General features: G+C 57.5%; 1 protein-coding gene across 9 annotated transcripts in view; it reads right to left on the bottom strand.

Moving 5' to 3' along the window:
• Positions 1-13,280, bottom strand: part of STIM1 (stromal interaction molecule 1) — an 89,631-nt gene that overhangs the window by 36,318 nt on the left and 40,033 nt on the right. For all 9 annotated transcript variants that reach the window (XM_059840232.1, XM_059840230.1, XM_059840234.1 and 6 more), the window contains 2 exons: positions 9,263-9,440; positions 4,215-4,392 (listed from right to left, as the gene is read on the bottom strand). In XM_059840232.1, the coding sequence (XP_059696215.1) occupies positions 4,215-4,392; positions 9,263-9,440 (356 nt within the window). The remainder of the gene's footprint in view (positions 1-4,214; positions 4,393-9,262; positions 9,441-13,280) is intronic.

Below are 13,280 nucleotides of genomic sequence, written 5' to 3' on the forward strand. Positions count from 1 at the left end.
ATGGCAGGCTGCTGCTCCAAGCACCAGAACCTCTGACAGACCATTCCTGCCACCCTACAGCTGAGCTCCTTCCCCAGAAGTTCCCAGCCAGCACCGTGCTGAGCCCCCTCTCAACCCCTCCACATCACCAGGAGCCACAGGAAAACCCTCTGGAGCCGATATGACGGTGCACAAGGTGGCTAAAAGGGAATTAGGCTCACAGAGAGGATGCTCTGGGGGTTTCTGCAGCCTCCAGAAGCTCTGCAGAGCTTGCTGCCTGTCTGTAAACCCCCAGATCCCCCTGCGGAGGCAGAACCCCCTGACAGGCAATCCCTGTCTCACCACAGCTCCGAGCCAAGCCCGGGGAGCTCATCAGGAGACAACTTCCACACTGCACAAAGTGAGAAAAATATTTAGACACAAAACATGTGCTGCTGGTCAGGAAAAGAAACAGCCTGGCTGCATCAGCCATTCCTGGGGTGTCTCCTTCATCCCCAGCCCAGGCTCCTGCATACCCTGACACCCCACAGAGATAAAGATTAGAAGAGACTGGCTGAGAAGCCAGCTGAGGACACTGCAGCCTCACAGAAAAGCCTTTAGTGGTGCAGACCACCAAGAATGAACTCATCTGCTGCAGTGCCCACCCTGTGGAGAGGCTCTCTCAGCCCTGGAGCTGGGCTAGCCCTGCAGGAAGGGAAGGTGTGCCAGCCTGGAGCAGCAGCAGGATGGCACCACAGCCCCAGGACACACTGCAGGGATGGGGCACCGTGCCACCACAGCACTCTGGGGCTCGGGGGGGCTGTGGCTTCACCCTGCACAACAGCTCTGCCTCCCACCCACAGCAGCTGCCCTGCTCCTGCAGCTCCCAGCCCACGGGCACGGCCGTGCCTGGCGGTGGTGGGTGGATGCAGAGAAGAGTTTTTGTGCAGGATTGCTCACACTTGGAGCTTTTCCCTGGATGTGCTCTTCTTTAACTCAGTCATGTCCCACCCAGCCCAGCCTGGGGGGGTTTAGGGAGCCAAGAGCCCCAGGGTACAGGCAGATCTCTGCAATTCTGTGTTTTACCCAGAGGGACCATCCATCCAGGAGCAGCCCCGAGGCACCACACACAGGAGGTCAAACACTTGTACCACTTGTGTGTGATTTAGGGCTGTTCAGTATAAAACTGCCTAAATCAGTCTCAGAGAGCCCAATTCAGTCCCAGACCCTGGGTTTTTCCTGGCTTTTCCCACTGGACACCAGCAGCACCAGTCAGGTGCTGCTCCCACCTCAGCAGAACTCTGACCATCACCCACAGGCATTTGGGATTTGGGAATATGGAAAAAACATGGGTAGGAAATCTGTCACTGGTTGTTTGGGGTAGAGGAGTGCTCATAACACTCACAGGAACAACGTTTTTAGGGAATGGTGGGAAAGGGAAGTGCTGTGGAACAGGCAAGGACCAGTGGCTAAAATGAGTGTCCACAACCCAAACTCTTGTGGTTCTGCAGGGAATCCGTGCAAACAGGAGTTATTTTGTGTGTGTCTCCATTCTCCTGGGAAGATCTTTGAGACCCCATTTGGATCACTAAGAGCAGGAATTTATAAGGAAATTTATATAAAAGTTATACTCAGCCCTGGTGAGACCCCACCTGCAGAGCTGCCCCAGCCCTGGGCCCAAGAGCAGGAGGATGTGGAGCTCTAGGAGCCAGTCCAGAGGAGCCATGGAGCTGCTCCAGGGCTGGAGCCAGGCTGGGAGAGCTGGGGGTGCTCACCTGCACAGGAGAAGCTCCAGGGAGAGCTCAGAGCCCCTGGCAGGGCCTGAAGGGGCTCCAGGAGAGCTGCAGAGGGACTGGGGACAAGGATGGAGGGACAGGAGCCAAGGAATGGCTCCCAGTGCCAGAGGGCAGGGCTGGGTGGGATCTTGGCAATGAGGAATTGTTCCCTGGCAGGGTGGGCAGGCCCTGGCCCAGGGTGCCCAGAGCAGCTGGGGCTGCCCCTGGATCCCTGGCAGTGCCCAAGGCCAGGCTGGACACTGGGGCTGGAGCACCTGGGACAGTGGGAGGTGTCCCTGCCACGGCAGGGCTGGCACTGGGTGGGATTTAGGGTCTCTCCAGGCCAAATCAATCTGGGATTCTATTCCACAATTCTCTCAGTGCTCTCTGGGTCTGTGGCCCCACTGGGGTCTGTGGAAGGTGACCCAGCGAGGAGGGAGGGAGGGATGAAGATCCTGGGAACAGGACACTTCTCCATCCCATACACCCAACTCCAGCAGGCCCAGCCAAACCCTCTGGCGTGGCTGAGGTGATCAGAACCCTGGTGCAGAGGAGGTCTGTGTTAATGCTCCCTGGGAGCAGGGGCTATGCTGAGCTGGGAGGAGCTGTGGGGTCAGAGGGGTGACAGGTTAATGTCTCAGGTGTCCTGGGGCTGTGGGGGCAGTGCTGGGGTTACAGTCACACAGTGCTGTGGGACACTGCAGTACTCACCTGCCTTCGGCCTGGGCAGCTCAGAGGTCACATCAGCTCCTGGGCTCCTTGATGGGAACGCAGGGCAAGGGCAGGGGTGAGGGCTGGGCTGCTCCAGAGCTGGGGCCAAGGGCACCCAGCCCCAGTGGTGCCCTAAGCACAGCGCCCCAGTGCCTGTCTGTGCCAGCAGGGACACCCCAAGCCCTGTGGAGAGGCTGGATGAGAGCACTCCTGAGGGGCTCGGGGCTGCTGCAGTCCCAGGCAGGAAGGGAATTTGCTCTTTGTCCCCCTGCACTGCCCCGGGGCTCTCAGGACACTTGGTCCTGCCTTGCCAGGGAATGCCCTGGATTCCTGCCTTGGCTTCTTCCCCGTCCTCCATGGTGGCAAACCAGACTGGACACAGCTGGGAGGATACACACACACACACTGCCTTGGAACATCTGAGGAACCTGCCTGGCTCGGGCAGGTCTGGCTCCAGTCTCAGTTTAAACTGATCTGTAACTTGCAGCCAGGTGAGAATTGTCCCTCAGGTGAGATAGGAAGCAGCTCCTGGGATTGTGGGTTTGGACTTCCTTGTAGGTTTGGGGAGGTTAAGGTTGGATACTGGGAAGATTTCCTTATGGCAAGGGTTGTCCAGCCCTGGCACAGGCTGCCCAGGGCAATGCTGGGGTCACATCCATGGAGGGATTTAACAGGATGTGGCAACTGGGGACACAGTCACTGGTGGCCTTGGCTGTGCTGGGGACGGGCTGGACTGGATGGCCTCAGAGGGCTGTTCCAACCCTTACACACCCCTCTGATCCACGAGAAAACATGGAGAGCATAGCTGAACTCATTCTAAATCTGTCCTAAAACCAAGAACACAAATACAGAGAGACTGCATGGACTGGGGAGGGAGCCAGAAATCCCAGAGGGTGCAGCTCCAGGGCAGGTCCAACCCCTCTGCTCCTGCTGGGATGTCACAAGGTGCCAGCACCTGCCCAGTCCAACACCACAGCAGTGACTGGGATGTGTGATGGACACTATGGAAAAGAGACTCAGGGCTTTTTCTCCACGAAGGGGAGTGGGAAAGCAAAGGCAGAGGGGCAGCAGCATCACTGGATTCAGGGGGGGTGGAGAGCAGTGAGGACTGGTGTCCCCCAGGAGCCAGGACTGGCACTGGGAATGTCTTTGTTGGTGACAGGGACACTGGGATCCAGGGCAGCCCCACCCTGGCAGTGACACGGAGCTGGTGCTCTGGGCACACCCTGCAGGGAAGGGATGGAGCATCCAGAGGCACCTGGGCAGGCTGGAGACCTGGGACCGTGCCAGCCTCAGCAGGACCAAGGGCAAGGGCCTGCAGCTGGCTGGGGGCAATCCCAGCACAAACACAGCCTGGGGAGAATGGACTGGGAGCAGCCCTGGGAGAAGGAGCTGGGGATTGGTGGGAGAAGCTCCCCAGGCCCTGGCCACAAGCACTGGGCCCTGAAATCCCTGTGCCCCGGGCTGATCCCACAGGGTGGGCAGCAGGAAAGGGATTGGGATTGTGTCCCTGTGCCCCACAGGTGAGAGCACAGCAGCTGGGGCTGCCCCTGGATCCCTGGCAGTGCCCAAGGCCAGGCTGGACACTGGGGCTGGAGCAGCCTGGCACAGTGGGAGGTGTCCCTGCCATGGCAGGGGTGGCACTGGGTGGGATTTGAGGTCTCTCCAAACGCAGCATTCTGTGTTTCTGTGATTCAGAATCCCAGGGGGATGCAGCAGACTGCCCTCAGGGCCATGTCTGTGCAGGTGCCTGCCCAGGTGAGCCCTCACCTGCTCCAGCTCCTGCTCGGCGTATTTCTGCCGGCTGAGCTCGTTCTCGGTGCCCTCGCGCAGCTCCCGCAGCCTGTGTGCCTCCTGCTTGGCAATGCTGATCTCGTCCTGCAGCTTCTTCTCCAGGTGCACCTTCTCCACCTCCACGGAGCGGTGCTCCTCCTGCGCCTTCTGCAGCCTGCAACACACACACAGAGCCAGGGCCAGTGCTGGGCCAGCTCCCCGGGCCCTGCAGGCAGCCAGGACCGGGGCTGTCCTCCAGAAACACCTCTGCTCTGCTCACCAAACCAGCCCTGTGCTCTGCTCTGCTCACCAAACCAGCCCTGTGCTCTGCTCTGCTCACCAAACCAGCCCTGTGCTCTGCTCTGCTCACCAAACCAGCCCTGTGCTCTGCTCTGCGCACCAAACCAGCCCTGTGCTCTGCTCTGCTCACCAAACCAGCCCTGTGCTCTGCTCTGCTCACCAAACCAGCCCTCTGCTCTGCTCACCAAACCAGCCCTGTGCTCTGCTCACCAAACCAGCCCTGTGCTCTGCTCTGCTCACCAAACCAGCCCTGTGCTCTGCTCACCAAACCAGCCCTGTGCTCTGCTCACCAAACCAGCCCTGTGCTCTGCTCTGCTCACCAAACCCAGCCCTGAGCTCTGCTCTGCTCACCAAACCAGCCCTGTGCTCTGCTCACCAAACCAGCCCTGTGCTCTGCTCACCAAAACCAGCCCTGTGCTCTGCTCACCAAACCAGCCCTGTGCTCTGCTCTGCTCACCAAACCCAGGCCTGAGCTCTGCTCTGCTCACCAAAACCAGCCCTGTGCTCTGCTCTGCTCACCAAACCAGCCCTGTGCTCTGCTCTGCTCACCAAACCCAGGCCTGAGCTCTGCTCACCAAAACCAGCCCTGTGCTCTGCTCTGCTCACCAAACCAGCCCTGTGCTCTGCTCTGCTCACCAAACCAGCCCTGTGCTCTGCTCTGCTCACCAAACCAGCCCTGAGCTCTGCTCTGCTCACCAAACCAGCCCTGTGCTCTGCTCACCAAACCAGCCCTGTGCTCTGCTCACCAAACCAGCCCTGTGCTCTGCTCACCAAACCAGCCCTGTGCTCTGCTCACCAAACCAGCCCTGTGCTCTGCTCTGCTCACCAAACCACCCCTGTGCTCTGCTCACCAAACGAGCCCTGTGCTCTGCTCTGCTCACCAAACCAGCCCTGTGCTCTGCTCACCAAACCAGCCCTGTGCTCTGCTCACCAAACCAGCCCTGTGCTCTGCTGACCAAACCAGCCCTGTGCTCTGCTCACCAAACCAGCCCTGTGCTCTGCTGACCAAACCAGCCCTGAGCTCTGCTCACCAAACCAGCCCTGTGCTCTGCTCACCAAACCAGTCCTGTGCTTTGCCCACCAAAACCAGTCCTGTGCTCTGCCCACCAAAACCAGCCCTGTGCTCTGCTCACCAAACCAGCCCTGTGCTCTGCTCACCAAACCAGCCCTGTGCTCTGCTCTGCTCACCAAAACCAGCCCTGTGCTCTGCTGACCAAACCAGCCCTGTGCTCTGCTCACCAAACCAGCCCTGTGCTCTGCTCTGCTCACCAAAACCAGCCCTGTGCTCTGCCCACCAGGTCCAGCCCTGCCCTGCTCTGCCCACAGGGATGGCAGGGAGAGAGTTCAGTGTGGCTGGGAAGAAAGGAAATTGTCAACTGCTCTCGTTTACCAAATGCTCAGGATGCATTTTCTTCATTTCCCACAGCACACCCAGATTTCCTCTAACGAGTCTCAAATTAAGCTCAATTTTCAGTATTTTCAGCCAAGCGAAGACTTCGATAAAACAAAACAGGGGAAGATCTGCCAGAGCCCATCAGATGGGATGGATCCATGTTCCTCCCACAAAATCCTGCAAATTCAGACATGTCTTAATCCTGCTTGGCCATTCTTTTTCCTCCTCATGACAGATTGAATCAGCAGGAATATATGGCAACAATGAAACCCTGGACCTCCATGGATCGGTGGGATCTCCCATGAGGAGCTGGCCTGTGCTGAGGCTCCCAGCAGGGCTGTGAGGCTGGCAGGGCACCAGCTGGGCCAGTGACCCTCAGAGAGCATCCAGTGTCACCTGTCCCAGGGGAGACTGCACCCACCTGCAGCTGTCCCAAGGGGAACTGAACAGAGACCAAGAGCTGTCCCAAGGGGAAGACACCATTGCCCAAGACCATTACCAGGGGAAATTCAACAGAGACACGGAGCTGTCCCAAAGTGAAGAGGGCAGTGACAAAGAGCTGCTGCAGAACTGAGAACACGTGTCTGACACCAGCTGGGACAGGCCCTGCTGGCACAGGCTGGCACAGCCCTGCAGTCACCAGGACACCCCACACGCCCTGCTGGCACAGCCCTGGGTCCTGTCATGCCCCACACCCAATGTCCTCTCACACAGGTGACACAGTCGTGACATATCCCCCTCATGCCTGGCCATGGGGATGACCATGGGATTTGGGGGCACAGTTGAGGGGTTGTTATGGTCAGTTTTAGCTGAGTGGGGCAGGGGCAGCACACAAGGATGGGGCCATGCCCAGGCACCAGGGCCAGGCTGCTGCAGCTGCCCCGGGGCAGTGCCTGAGGCACCGACTCCTGCAGGCTGGAACAGACCTCCCCCAGCACCAGGAACAGCAGTGAGACCACCCCTGCCATGGCAGGGACACCTCCCACTGTGCCAGGCTGCTCCAGCCCCAGTGCCCAGCCTGGCCTTGGGCACTGCCAGGGATCCAGGGCAGCCCCAGCTGCTCTGGGCAAGCAGGGGGCTCACATTCCAGGAGCTTCCATGCAATCCACACATCTCCAAAACAGACCCACCCACTCCTTTCAGGCTTCAGTAGGATGTGCCAAGACTTGATGATCTTGATGAGTCACTTAATGGCCTGGGAAGTGTCACTGCTGCAGGGTGTTCTCCAAGGTGCTCTGGAGATGAATAAAGGCTGGGGTTTGGTATGAACTTTCCCAACTCCTCAGGAGCATGTCTGAGCTGCTCAGCACATTCCAGCAGCACTGGCTCTGGAGAGGCATCCCGTGCCTTCCAGAGGGCTGCTCAGCACTGAGCTTCACCCAGCCAGCACAGCAGGGCCCTTCAAGCTCTGAAAATGAAATCTCTGAGCAGAACTGCAGCACAACTTCTCCACCAGTCCCAGAGCACTGGGGCTGTCCGGAGTTTTCACTGTTCCTGTGGCAGATGAAGATCCCAGCCAGACCACGCTGGGCAAGGGTTAGGAAGGGAAGAGACATTTCCCCTCCAGAGGACTCCCAAGGCCCCCAGTTCTCCTCCTTTCCTCCCAAGGATGAGGAGGGAAGGGACATTTCCCCTCCAGAGGTGTCCCAAGGCCCCCAGTTCTCCTCCTTTCCTCCCAAGGATGAGGAGGGAAGGGACATTTCCCCTCTAGAGGTGTTCCAAGGCCCCCAGTTCTCCTCCTTTCCTCCCAAGCATGAGGAGGGAAGGGACATTTCCCCTCCAGAGGTGTCCCAAGGCCCCCAGCTGCCCTCCCAGGCCCTGAGCTCCTGCTCAGTGCCCTCTGTGGAGGACGAGCCCTGCCGAGTGCTCTGGCTCAAGGCTGTGCCGAGTCCCGGAGGTTTTGTGTTTCTTCCTGAGGGGCTTTAGAGCATTAGTTGAACTTCCCAGGATCATCCACTTGTTTACATGGCTCTGCCCTCAGCAGCAGGGCCCAAGGTCGTTCCCCACAGGCACATTCCCAGTTTGGAGCTCAGAGGTGACACCCAGCCGAGCCCTCCTGCCCGGACACCGCTGCTCCAGGGATGGACACGGAGAAGGGATTCCTGTCTCCTTCCAGATGCAGGAAAAATAAATCAAACTTTCTCTGGGAGTGCTTCCAAGCTGTAACACAGAACTCCGAGGCTGTGTGGAACCAGCTGTGGGCTGGAGCCACAGAGGGGAGTGGATTTGTGCCAGGGAACGTGCCCAGCGTGGCTCCATCACCTGGGAGCTCTCTCCTCAGGGACACCCACTGGTGCCACCTCACGGGGGGACAGGAGCCCTTCCAGCAACACTCAGGGGCAGGGTGAACCCCTGGAGGCTCTAATGGGCCTGTACACAAGAAGTGGGGCTGCAGACCTGGGGGTGCACTGCACAGATTCCCAAAAGGTGGCTGGCTGCAGGCCTGCAGGGCAGCCCGACATCCTCGGGGTCCTGGTGCCTGCATGGGGCACTCCTCACACCCCGTGACTGGCCTGGCATCAAACTCACGTTCACAGAAGTCACTGGAAATGCAGCCATCAGCTCACAGGGCAGCCTAGTAATTGTCTACCCTCCCAAAGTCCACTGAAACCTCACAGAAAACCATTCAAGGCCCACACTATCCTGCTCTGTTATTTGTTAAATCTGCCCTTACAATGTTGCATGGCCAGAGCACCCCACGGGTTTGTCATCACCACGGCTGAAGGCTTTTCACTGTCCCAGAAGATCCCTATGTCCAGAGGCTCTCCTGGAGCATGTTCTCCCATCAGTAGCTCTACTGGAACCATTGCAGTGATCCCTGGGAGTAGAGACCCCATTCCTGAGGCTGCAGATTTGATCCATATGCCAAAAGCCCAGACATTCCTATTCAATACTCCAAATTTTTTTTCACTTTCCAAGCAACACCCTTTGACTCAGGTATTGCTTCCCCCAGCTCCAAGAATTCAAGAGGGGATGTGTGAATCCCTGATTGCTCCCACACGCTTTCCTCCATCAAAAGCCAAGGTGAAACAAGCTGGGATGGCAAATTCCATGTGAGCTGGACTGCATGGCAGGAGTGGGACTGGACAAGCTCTAAGGCCCCTTTGAACCCAAAGCATTCCCTGGTTCTGTGACTAGGAAAGAACAGACTGGTCCAGGAGTCCCTGCAGGAGGAGACAGGGCCCCATCTGAGCTCCAGAGGCTGCTGGCAGCTTTGCCAGTCCCTCAGGAAGGGGCTGACTCTGGTGTGAGGCACCAGGAAAGCTAAAACCAGGCATTTCCTGAAATCTGAAGGAATAGAACCGTGCAGGAAGAGCTGAGTGCTCCAGCTGGATGGACAATGGGAACCTACCTCTCCTGCAGGTCGTGGAGAGACTGCTCAGCCCTGTGGAGACCCTCCAGGTCCTTCATCATCTTCTTCATGTGCTCCTTGGAGTAGCGGTTCTGGATGTAGGCGAACCAGCAGCCGCCCACGCCGATGACGATGGACACCACCAGCATGAAGTCCTTGAGGTGGTTGTGACGAGTCACTGCAAGAGACCAGAGACACTGCTGGAGCCAAAGCATCACTGGGAGAACTCCAGAGGGCTCTGCAGCAAGGAGTGGGACGGGAGAGCTCAGGGCAGTCTCACAAGGAACTGCGGCCCAGGACTCACCAAGGGAAAAGTGGAGCTGTTTCAGTGTTTCAGGAGGAAACCAGAAGCTTGACAACATTTATTCAATTTGGAGACAGCAGCAACAACAAAAAAGATAAATTCCAAATCTTCCAGCTTTAATTTGCCTGGCAATAAGTGGTACAGGGGAAACTGCACAGAGGAACCCCTCCAGAATGGCTGTGATCTCACAGGGCAGCACAGGTAACTAAGAACAAAATAAACACTTGGAACAAAATAAACACTGCTGAGATCACAGAGCTGGGGCAGCCCAAGAGTCCAACTGTCAAGGTGCCAAACTTTCCATCAGAATCACAACTCAGTGTGGAAATTCCCTTTTTCAACAGTTAATTCAAAAAAAGGTGTTGATGCATGTGAGAGGATGAAAGTAATTACGTGTGGGCTCAAGTGCTAAACAAAGCCCAAAAGATGAGTCAAGCAGATTTTTTTCCTGTAACTCAACCAAGTGTGTGCTGGAAAAGCCACAAATCAAAGAGCAGCTCAATCCAGTGAGTTGGGACTTAATGATCAGGAACAGCAGTGAGACCACCCCTGCCATGGCAGGGACACCTGCCACTGTCCCAGGCTGCTCCCAGCCCCAATGTCCAGCCTGGCCTTGGGCCACTAATGATCAGTATCCACTGGTTTTGAACCAAACAACAGGCAACTCACACCAGATCCAGGGAAAAAATACCTGTACTGAGGGGGCAGGCCCTGGGACAGGGTGCCCAGGGAAGCTGTGGCTGTGGAGGAGTCCCTGCCACGGCAGGGGTGGATTAGGCAGGAGCTGAAGCCCCTCCCCAGCTAAACCACATCTGTTACACTGGCAGAGCTGGGGGGACAGGAGGGGACCAAGGAGGTGAAAACCCGAACTGGGAAGGCAGAGCTCAGCACGGATTGACCTGGATGGACATGTGGGGACAGGGCTGCTGCTCCCTGCCCACAATGCACAGGCTTCCCCCCAGAGGCAGAGGGACAGGACCCCTCCCCAAGGCCAGTGAGACAGGTCAGCACGGTCTGCCCCAGCACCTGGGATCCATCACTCCCTGCAAGCACCCAGGGTGAATCCAGCACTCAGAACTAAACAAGGTGAGCGCTGGCCCCGCTCCCCTCCGGATGGATCAGCACAACATCCTCTTCCGAGGGAGCAGATCCTGGCAAGTGCCTGCACATCCCTCAGCCTCAATCCCTGCAGCTCCCATCTGGAGAGTGCTTTGTGTTCCAGCCTCCCACATCCCCACATCCCTGCTCTCCTGCCCCCCCGGGGCCATTCCCTGCCAGCCCCACCCCACCTGGTCCCTGTCCTGCTCCTGGTGCCAGCTGTGCTCAGCTCCAGCTGGGAGTGCAGCACTGCACACATCCTTGCTCTGCTCTGCACCAGCCCTGGCCAAAGACATATGTCTCCCTGAGTTTTTAGGATTTTCTAAGCCTTCTGATGTTTACACTCTTGTAATGAACTTTCTCACACACTTTCTGTAAATAACTTTTTGTTTTGCATTCTTTTATGGAGGAAGAGAAATTTAATGGACTGCTGGTTTGTCCAGTGACAACGGAGAGGTGGCACAGTCACCCTCCAATCCACTGTCACTTTCAGAAATCTATAAATGTTGGAGTCAGAAAAAAAACTTCCCTTTTTTGCCTTGAGAACAGCAGCATGTGCACCTCATGTTATTTCATGTCCTACAGTGACAGGCACGGGCATGAGGAAACTCCGAGGAAAACTCAGCTTGGATGGAAATGTAGAAGCATGGAATGCCAGGATGGTTTGGGTTGGAAAGGACCTCAGAGCCCACCCAGTGCCACCTCTGCCATGGCAGGGACACCTCCCACTGTCCCAGGCTGCTCCAGCCCCAGTGTCCAGCCTGGCCTTGGCACTGCCAGGGATCCAGGGGCAGCCCCAGCTGCTCTGGGCACCCTGTGCCAGCCCCTGCCCACCCTGCCAGGGAACAATTCCTCACTGCCAAGATCCCATCCAGCCCTGCTCTCTGGCACTGGGAGCCATTCCCCCTCAGCCTGGCACCCCAGAGCAGAGGGGTTCCAGCCCTGGGAGCATCTCCATTTTCTCACTTCATTGTAGATGCTTTTTTCGGGTCTCTAATCCCAACCAACCCTCCTGCAGCTCCAGACCTTCCCCTCTTGGTCAGTCTTCACTTCTTTTAAATATCAAGCCCAGGCAGAGCTGCAAGCCCAGCAGGACATCAAGTCCTGCAGCTGAGCAGAACAATCAGTCTGTGATAAAACTGTGCCTGCTCTCCCTCCCTTTCCAAAAAAAGGAAATGGGAAAGGTGGAGAAGTCTGTTTTCCATGGTGTACGTGGCTTTTCCTGCAGCCTTTGCAGGTGTAAGGTGAGCCCAGGCCTGCCTGCTGCTGGGAGCAGCCACGGCCACACGGGAGCAGGACAGGCTGTGCCAGCCCTGCAGAGACAAATCCAGGGGATTTAAATCACAATCGACTGCACAGGAACAATCTGAGGCTCTGCCACGTGCCCTCAGTCTCTGGCCCAGGGCACAGGAGCAGCAGGGAAAGAGATTAAATTACAGAAAGTTCTCTCCCAAGCTCAAAAGCAGCAAAGCTGCACCTGCAGAGCCTCCAGCCCTGGGACACCAACAGCAGGAGCTGCTGGAGACAGCCCAGAGGGGCCATGGGGCTGGAGCCAGGCTGGGAGAGCTGGGGGTGCTCACCTGGAGAGGAGAAGCTCCAGGGAGAGCTCAGAGCCCCTGCCAGGGCCTGAAGGGGCTCCAGGAGAGCTGCAGAGGGACTGGGGACAAGGATGGAGGGACAGGAGCCAGGGAATGGCTCCCAGTGCCAGAGGGCAGGGCTGGGTGGGATCTTGGCAATGAGGAATTGTTCCTTGCAGGGTGGGCAGGCCCTGGCCCAGGGTGCCCAGAGCAGCTGGGGCTGCCCCTGGATCCCTGGCATGGCAGGGCTGGCACTGGGTGGGCTCTGAGGTCCCTCCCAACCCAAACCAGTCTGGGATTCCATGTTTCACCTGAAGTTGTGCTATTTTGTGCCAGATAAATTCCTGAATCACAGGAACAGGAGCCCAAAGGGACAGACACAGAAGGAATCACCTCATCTTGCTTAGATTATAATTGCACCACGCTCCCTTGCACTTGGATTAATTAAAGCTGAAGTGGTCAGACCTGTTTGCTGGAGGAAATGGCAGGGCTGGAGCCTGGCAGCAGGAACCAGACCTGGAGGGATGGCAGGAGCCCGCAGATCCACATGGAAACTGGCCATGGAATGTGGCTGGAACCTCTGCCACGAGCCAGACACCCACCCCTGGAGCCCTGGGCTGGGCAAAGCTTCACCCAGCAGCAGGAACAGCACTGTGAATCCACCTGCTGTGACCCCCATGGGCAGCAGGGTGTCTGGATTTAGGAGCCTGCAGGAGGACTGGGGCTCCAACTGAGGCTGCTTTTACCAAAGTTTTTACACCTGTGGTGAAGAGAGCTTCAAGAGAGGAGACAAACCCTTGGAACTCTGCACCTGGGCACCACATCCCACTGCCAGCAGCTCAGAGAGCCCCAGAGCCCAGCTCCCCTCCAGAGCCACCTCCCCTGACCATGGGAAAGGAGGTGCAAAGCAGCTTCTGCAGCTTGAAAGGTCACTGAGCACTGCCCAAAGCTGCCACTTGCTGCTGCCTCCTGAAAGGTGTTGTGCAATCCATTCCTGAAGGAATTGGTTTAGATAAACAACCTCTCCCCATGACTGGAG

This window comes from Haemorhous mexicanus, chromosome 2, assembly GCF_027477595.1.
Source record: "Haemorhous mexicanus isolate bHaeMex1 chromosome 2, bHaeMex1.pri, whole genome shotgun sequence".
NCBI classification, from domain to species: Eukaryota; Metazoa; Chordata; class Aves; order Passeriformes; family Fringillidae; genus Haemorhous; species Haemorhous mexicanus.